This window comes from Bufo gargarizans, chromosome 4 (assembly GCF_014858855.1).
Source record: "Bufo gargarizans isolate SCDJY-AF-19 chromosome 4, ASM1485885v1, whole genome shotgun sequence".
NCBI classification, from domain to species: Eukaryota; Metazoa; Chordata; class Amphibia; order Anura; family Bufonidae; genus Bufo; species Bufo gargarizans.
In genome coordinates, this window is record NC_058083.1 from 8030059 (window position 1) to 8039078 (window position 9020).

A 9020-nucleotide genomic window follows, 5' to 3' on the forward strand; every position below is an offset into this window, starting at 1 on the left:
TACAGAGTAAAAACAAGGGGCTGTGCCCCCTTCATTTCCAGAATCAGTTGGAGTCCCAAAGGACGGACCTTGTCCTCAACTAATCATAAAGTGAAGACACATCCCCCTAGCAATATGGGAAGATGGGAATACACCTTCCAAGGGGTTGCCCGGGTAAAAAAAAAAGAGAAATGTCTGAAAATAAAATAACATTTTCCTAAAAAAATGTATACCTCGCCGCTCCCATTCCAGCGGTTCCTGTTCCCCTTTCCTGGCTTCTCTCAATAGGCAGAATATGGTGGGGATTAGTGAGGCGTGATAAAAAAAAAAAAGTACAACATTTTGAGGCTTTTATTGCACAGACAACCCCATTAATTGGGGGGAGGGCAGATTATTCAACACAATCAATCAGCGTTTTATCAATGGTTGTCATGGTAACTGCTCATAAATAAGCATAGAATATATGATCAATTTCTCCATTCACCGGGTCCAAAAGCATGAAAGTGGGCTCTTCACCTTATAATACCTGGTACTCATTATATTATATATATACACTACTCACAAAAGTTAGGGATATTTGGCTTGTGGGTGAACCTAAAAGGCACTCTAACCTTTAGGCTACATGCACTCGACCGTACGTGTTTTGTGGTCCGCAAATTGTGAATCCACAAAAAAAAACGGATGACGTCTGTATGGCATCCGTTTTTTGGGCGGATCCATTGTAACAGTGCCTATCCTTGTCTGCAAAACTGACAAGAATAGGACATGTTACATTTTTTTGCAGAACGGACATACGGATGCAGATAGCACACGGTGTGCTGTCCACATTTGCGAACCCATAGAAATAAATGGGTCTGCATCCTATCCGCAAAAAAAACGGAACGGACACGGAAACAAAATGCGTTCATGTGCATGAGGTCTTAGGCCTCTTTCACACAAGCGTGTCCGGATAAGGTCTGGATAAGGTCCGGATGCGTTGCGGCAAACCCGCGCGAGTAGGTACGCAATTGCAGTCAGTTTTGACTGCGATTGCGTTCCGTTGTTCAGTTTTTATCGCGCGGGTGCAATGCGTTTTGCACGCGCGTGATAAAAAACACATGATAAAAAACTGAATGTGGTACCCAGGCCCAAACTTCTTCACAGAAGTTCAGGTTTGGGTTAGTTGTAGTGTAGATTGTATTATTTCCCCTTATAACATGGTTATAAGGGAAAATAATAGCATTCTGAATACAGACTGCATAGTACAATAGCACTGGAGGGGTTAAAAAAATATAAATTATTTAACTCACCTTAATCCACTTGTTCGCGCAGCCGGCATCTCTTCTGTCTTGTTCTGTGAGGAATAGGACCTTTGATGACGTCACTACGCTCATCACATGGTCCATCACATGATCCATCAGCGTGGTAAAAGTTCATGTGATGGACCATGTGTTAAATTTATTTTTTATTTTTAACCCCTTCCAGCCCTATTGTACTATGCATTCTGTATTCAGAATGCTCTTATTTTCCCTTATAACCATGTTATAAGGGAATATAATACAATCTACACAACCTTGAACCCAAACCTGAACTTCTGTGAAGAAGTCCGAGTCTGGGTACCACAGTCGGTTTTTTATCAAGCGTGTGCAAAACTGACTGCAATTGCATACCTACTCGCGCGGGTTTGCCGCAACGCATCCGGACACACTCGTGTGAAAGAGGCCTTAGGGTTCATTCACACGACAGTTGTTTGGCCGTACATTGGGGGCTGCAATTTGCATATATGCGCATTCACACTATATATTATATACATATATGCACACACTATATATTACATACATATATGCACACACTATATATTACATACATATATGCACACACGATATATTACATACATATATGCACACACGATATATTACATACATATATGCACACACGATATATTACATACATATATGCACACACTATATATTATATACATATATGCACACACTATATATTACATACATATATGCACATACACACGATATATTACATACATATATGCACACACTATATATTATATACATATATGCAAACACGATATATTACATACATATATGCACATACACACGATATATTACATACATATATGCACACACTATATATTACATACATATATGCACACACTATATATTACCAGGGCCGGTGCAAGGATTTTTGCCAACACAAGCGAAGCTACATTTTGGCGCCCCCCCCCCCCCCCCCCACGCCTTTCCTCTCTGTGGTCCTGGTATTTTCTCTCTGCTTCGGACAATGGCTGGTTTAAGGACCATATTTTTCGCCCTCTAAGACGCACCTAGGTTTTAGAGGAGGATAATAAGAAAAAAATATTTTCCATTACACCTCAGGTCAGACTAGCAATCAGACCCCCAATGTTAATCAGACCTCAACTCACAGCCCCAATCAGACCCCCAATGTTAATCAGACCTCAGATCAGAACCCCATGTCAGACATCATCCCCCAGCCATCAGCCCCCAATGTCAGCCATCAGACCCCCATGTCACATTTCTCCCCCTCCATGTCACATTTTTCCGCCCTCCCTCAGGGTGCGCCCTAAGGCGACCGCTTGGTCTGCCTTATGGTAGCACCGGCCCTGTATATTACATACATATATGCACACACTATATATTACATACATATATGCACACACTATATATTACATACATATATGCACACACACTATATATTACATACATATATGAACACACACACGATATATTACATACACATATGCACACACACTATATATTATATACATATATGCACACACACGATATATTACATACACATATGCACACACACTTCCTCATAGACGTCACATGATACATTTCGACGCAACCGAAGCCGAAGTAATGGTGTAAAACCTACAGCACATTTATCGCTGCGCTTCTCTGACGATTTTGACCTCTGCGTCACTCCGTAGAAGTCGCGGCGCCCTTTACTGCGCATGCTCTCTGTTAGACAGTCGCATGGGACAAACATGGCGCTGTGCGGGAGGTCATTGCTTCTCGTCCGGTACCGGGCAGGTGAGCCCAGGGATGCTCGGGGGCGAGTGGACGTGGATGTCATGTGTAATTCTGTACCGGGAAATACGGAGCACTGCTTCATATGTGTATTGTGTGTGTAATATATATATATATAATCAGTGCTGTCATAACACAAGTTATAGCCGGTGAATACAGCACTTTTTCTCCTTGGGGTCTGTTCACACAGTGGATTTTTCCATTCGGATTTTAGCCCAAATTCTATCCTGATTCCTAATTTCTATGGTCCCATTACTGGCAGTGGGAGCCCTGTGCCATGTCCGCTCTGGCCGTGTGGGTCCATGTCCCGTACCCTTCCATGTGAACACCCTACAAGGAGGAGTTTCCGCATCAGGTTTTCTGCCGATTTGTCGTGTAATTCGCCCTCCGCTCTGCAGAGTAAAATCGACTATGAAAGTCCGCAATGTGAGCACACACTTCTGGTCTGGCTGCGGATTTACAGTTGCTATAATCACATCCACGTTGGCGCTACTACGTTTTTTTTTTTTTGTTTTTTTTTTGCGGAAATTCTATGTCGGGAAGATCTGCAGCATGTCCGCATTTTGTGAACATACCCTGAAGGGGGTAGTCCCCGTAGAGGAGAGCCCCTGAGAGTGAGCTGAATGCAGCGCTTCTGGTGTATCCTCCCTGTACGTTTTTTATCTGTTATCGTCACTTCTCTCCTCCTTACAGGAATTTTGACCCCTGCCAGACTCCTTAGCGATGGCGAGCCTACAGCTTTCAAGCCGCCTGTTAAACCATTAATTATAGATAAGAGAGCGTCACAGGAATCCCAGAAAAGGTGAGTGTACGGTAGGGAGGTTTACAACCCCCAACATAACTTGTGGGAAGGGGATATTTAAAGGGATTTTCAGTTACTTTACCATTGATGACCTGTCCTTAGGATAGGTGGTCCGTATCGGATCAGTGGGAGGTCTGACTCCTAGAGCCTCTGGCGGTTGTCAGATGGTCCTTGGGGCTGCTGGGAGTCAGACCCTGACCAGTCTGATATTGATTGTCTAAAGACCGCCCATTAGAGCCGTTGATGTCACTGGGATCACTGCTAGGTGAAAGCCTCCGCCTTGCAGTGTCTAAATGTAAACAAACAGCCCTTGTTTACACATTGATCAGGATCCCGATCAGTCTTACTAATGCCATCAGTTGGCATACGTTTTGCTGGATCCGGCAGGCAGTTCCAGCGACGGAACTGCCTGCCGGATCACTCTGCCGCAAGTGTGAAAGTAGCCTTAGTAAGATGCGCGCTGGAGTAAGATGCCTTTTAGAACCACAGAGCATCTTCGGGCAATGTGTTGCACTCCTGTGGGGCCCCGGCCAGCATGGCTGCTTCTGTAATCCGGCGTGTGGCGAATGCAATATAATTCCGCACTTTTTAATATACACTTCCACATTTTTACTTCTTGCAGGTTTCTGAGCCCAGAATTCATACCCCCTCGAAGCAGGAAAAACCCTCTGACGTACTATGTGGAAAGACAAGAGATGATCGAGAGGAGAAAAGTCCTGAACATTCCCGAGTTCTACGTAGGTGCGGGAAACGTTAGATGACTAAGATTTCAGATTGCCAGTATGTTAGATGGGGGAAGCTTCACCTCTGGGCACGGAGAGGTCGGTTTGCCCTGATTGTGCCAGGCTACGGCCCAGAGACATCTAAACCATCCATTAATGCCCTGGACTGTATCTGAGCCTGGAAATGCCCCCCCATATGCCCGGGCCCCTCACACTGATTCTACTTACCTGGCTCTCCGTGTTGCTCCTGGTCCTCGCACCGCCGCCGCTGCTTCTTCTCATCATCCGATGTCAGGGGGGGTAGCCAATGGCAGGCGGGGACGGGCCGCTCTAGCATCGTGCTGGGACCCCCACTGATCACGAGAACAGGGGCCCCGTACCCCCTGCAGCTCCCCTAAATAGAACCATGCTTGTGGCCACTCCTTTCATTTCTATGGAGTTCCGGACATATACGAGTACAGTGCTCACCTATCTCTGGAATTCCCATAGAAATAAATGGAGCTCTGTTCTTTTCAGGGGGGGCCCTTGTTCTCACGATTGGTGGGGGTCCCAGTGGAAGTGGTAGCATTTATCATGTAGAGAAAGTTAATACAAGACACTTACTAATGTTTTATTATTATCCATATTGCTTCCTTTGCTGTCTGGATTCATTTTTCCATCAAATTATACTCGCCGTGTTTCCATGGTTACGACCACCCTGCAATCCAACAGTGGTGGCCGTGCTTGCACACTATAGGAGAAATCACCGCTCTAATTGGTGGCTAGGACCATGGGAGCGCACATAAGCTGGTGCTTTCCCTGTAGTGTGCAAGCACGACCATCACTGATGGATTGCAGGGTGGTCTGTAACCATGGAAACGAGCAGTGTATAATGTGATGGAAAAATGAATCCACCTCAGCAAAGGAGGCAATATGGAGAATCACAATACATTAGTAAGTGCCTTGTAGTAACTTCCTCTACATGATAAATGCCACTTGCTGAGGAGAGACCACCCCTTTTAATGAAGTTATATAGATAATGATAGTAATCACTTTTGTCTACCATCAATAGGCAGCATTCTTGCCGTTACGGTGGCAGAACGTCATGCAAACGGAAAGAGCAGCAGATTTGTAGGAATCTGCATACACAGATCTGGGCGCGGCCTGGGAGCCACCTTTTTGCTGCGAAATATTATTGACGGACAAGGTTGGTAGTGATCGCAATCTTTTTAGGTTCTCATTTGTACTTCTACACTTAAATAGGAAGCAAGTATTCATTCTGTTTCTGTGGAAATCAGTCCCCTGATTTTCTTGACAGGCGGGATTACAATGCCAGATAATACCTCTATATAGATATCTTAGGATCAACCATTGACAATAGGTGATGTAACATGTTATCTACTCCCCATTCCCTGTACGGCGGCCTCTGCACACGCCACAGAGCATGCCCACAACACTCTCCCATAGAGGTCAATGAACATTTCCTAATAATCATGGACATAAAATAGAATATGTAAAATGTACAAGAATAGCATAAAAACAGAGTGTGGGGGGGGGGGGGGGAATTATTATTTATGTCATCCCCAGTGGCCCCGTTCTCCTAGTTAGCTGAGGGTCACGTGACCTGTGATGTCAGCTTCTCTCTCTGCTCTGATGTTCTGTGCACAAGCCTGAGGGAGCAGGAGGAGCGGCTCTGCCTGTGTGCATGAAACGTCACTGTGGGCTGTGCTGGTTGGAGAGACAAGCCACACCCCCTGCACGGCCTGATCTGCTGGCCACACCCTCTGCACTGCCCAATCTGCTGACCAAGCTGTCTGCCCTGTGTCTCTCCTCCCACTGGATTCGTCCGCAAAGATTAACCCCTTCTACTATCAGCAGCACAGACTCAGGGTTGGAGGCTCTGCCTCATGTACTGAGCAGCTACAGGGTTTCCTCTTCTCCAGGCAGTGAGGAGATGAATGCTGTGCACAGATCTTCTCTCCCTCCTCACCCTGCAAGCACTGAGCTGACAGAGACCAGAGGAGTCCTCTCCTCTGTACTCTTCTGCTGTCTGTGAGGAAGTGTCTGCAGAGCATTGCACAAGAAGAGGTAGGGGGAAGATCCTGTGTATATCAGCAATGTCATTGTACTGTCCAGCTGGGACTTGTAGTCCTACACATACAATATAAGTGTCCCAGCAGTCACACTGCAGACAGGGCATCACTTTTATTCACTCCCTTTGCAGAGGGGGGGGGGGAGAAAGGCAGTCTTTGTTCACACCCACAAATATTAATGTTACAGCTACATAAATTATCCTCACAGATCTGTGCTTGTTCTGTAGGAGTAGAAATAAGGTACGAGTTGTACAACCCTCTCATCCAAGACATCCAAGTCTTGAAGCTGGAAAAGAGAGTGGATGACAAGTTATTCTACCTGCGGGACGCCCTCCCCGAATACAGCACTTTCGATGTTAATATGAAGCCAATCATTTCCCACAACTCAGAAGTTCCATTGAACCAGGTGAGCAACTGTACCTGAGCGCTCATAGGTACTGTCACCGTGTGCGTACTCACATAGGATGCGATCTTTGTGATGGGTTCCCATTAGAGGGCTTTCCAGGATTCATATATTGATGGCCTATCCCCAGGCTAGGTCATCAATATCTGACCAATGGCAATAACCAGCAGTTGGACGCAAATACTTATTATTGCTAAAGTTATGATGTGCGAGAGCTGATTTCTATATCTTGGAGAATAGCATAAATACCAACTTCTTAAAGGAGGTTCTAATACAAGGCTCTTACTAATGTACTGTGATTGTCCATGTTGCTTCCTTTGCTGGCTGGATTCATTTTCCATTTCATTATACACGGCTCGTTTCCATGGTTATGACCACCCTGCAATCCATCAGAGGTGGTCGTGCTTGCACGCTATAGAAAAAAGCACCGGACTCTCTGGTGGGAGCTCACATAGGCTGGTGCTTTTTCCTTTAGTGTACAAGCACGACCACTGCTGCTGGATTGCAGGGTGGTCATAACCATGGAAACGAGCAGTGTATAATGTGATGGAAAAATGAATGAAGCCAGCAGAGGAGGCAATATGGAGAATCACAATACATTAGTAAGGGCCTTGTATTAACTTCCTGTCTATAATAAATGCTATTGGCTGAAGTGAGACAACCCCTTTAAGGCTACCTGCACATGGATGGGGGTTTACAAACGCCAAACAGAGTTTCTGTGTATGGATTTCTCCGCATTTCCACACCTGTTACTTGTAGATTTTGTTGCAGTTTTGCCCGATCTCACTCTTTGCAAATATACAAATAGTGTATATTACATGAGATTTGTCAAATCTCACTCACTTTGCTGTGGTTCTGAAAGAAGAAGGTATATTCCAGCATCCAATTTCCAGCAAGCCCCCATTCTGCGGGGATGACTTACCTGCTCCTTGGCTCCCGAGATGTCAACATCTGGTTTGACATCTCCGCAGCCAATCACAGGCTGTAATGGTGTCAGGCTTCCCTTGCAACCATTTGTCAAGACGCAGGGGAAGCCTGACACCAAGGCCTGTGATTGGCTGTGGTTAACACCCACACCCTATATATTTTTTTTTTTTTTTTTTACAACCCCTTTAAACAATCTTCTAATATGAGTAGGTTCATTAACAAGTCTAATGTTGGGTCTTTACTTCGTCCTCCTTAAGATGCAAGTGAAGATGAGGCCACGACCTTGGTCCAAACGTTGGGAACAGGAAAAACACAACATTAAAGGGATCAACTTCGATTACTATCTTCTGGAGAAGCACAAGGAGAGAGCCAAGAAGTCGGCCAGGCCGTGGGACAAGTTTGACATGTTGAAGGAATACGACACCAGCAAAATAGAAAAGGCGATATTAGAGGAAATCAGCCAAAAACTATCACAGCCTGATGGCAGAACCAGCTGAAGAGCAGGGTTCGACATGGCGTGGAGATTATTATATGTATCATGTGAATAAATGGTTTATACAGACGTGCTCCATTCATTCGGGATCACCACTGTAATGATTGTTTATCCCCTAGTCTTATTTCTTGATGCAAACCCTTTAATCAGGGTGTAATGTAACATTCTATGTTCTAACACCTTAGCCCACGACTACTCAGGCTGCTGTATCGTACACCAGTCTAAGGAGATAATTGGAGTGATTTGTGCCCACTCTATTAGCCTCGATGCAAAATGATGTAACTACGTTGTTTGCGTGTAAGGATGTATGGAGCAGCTTCACGAGCTGAGCCGGCTCCATACACGGTGGGTGTCGGCTGTGTAAGACGGCTGCCACCCAGGTTCAATAACTGGGAAGAGATGACCCTAATCCTGGTCATTTAACCCCCTGTGACAATAGCGCCCATGCCATCTGAGAGCTTAGAGGGAGCAGGCTCGCCAGTTCTCCAGTCACAACCCCCATCATGGAAGAGCAATCCAAATAGATACTATGGCAGCCTGGGGCTTTGTGAAGGCTCCCAGCTCTGCCATAGCAAGCC

The 9020-nt window shown here is 45.4% G+C and overlaps 1 protein-coding gene across 1 annotated transcript; it reads left to right on the plus strand.

The window, feature by feature from the left end:
* The first annotated feature begins 2936 nt into the window (after positions 1-2936).
* LOC122934909 (39S ribosomal protein L19, mitochondrial-like) lies at positions 2937-8543 on the plus strand. The gene is made up of 6 exons (XM_044290568.1): positions 2937-3026; positions 3717-3825; positions 4448-4566; positions 5599-5733; positions 6847-7025; positions 8207-8543. Exons 1-6 carry the CDS (start codon positions 2948-2950, stop codon positions 8444-8446), a joined length of 861 nt encoding a protein of 286 aa, XP_044146503.1. The 5' UTR covers positions 2937-2947; the 3' UTR covers positions 8447-8543.
* The last annotated feature ends 477 nt before the right edge of the window (positions 8544-9020 follow it).

Bases quoted from the DNA above. Each gene is read 5' to 3' on its own strand.
- LOC122934909 (XM_044290568.1), top strand. From the start codon at position 2,948: ATGCTCTCTGTTAGACAGTCGCATGGGACAAACATGGCGCTGTGCGGG. The intron at 3,826-4,447 runs GTGAGTGTACGG...TACTTCTTGCAG, and splicing joins TCACAGGAATCCCAGAAAAG to GTTTCTGAGCCCAGAATTCA. The intron at 7,026-8,206 runs GTGAGCAACTGT...GTCCTCCTTAAG, and splicing joins CAGAAGTTCCATTGAACCAG to ATGCAAGTGAAGATGAGGCC.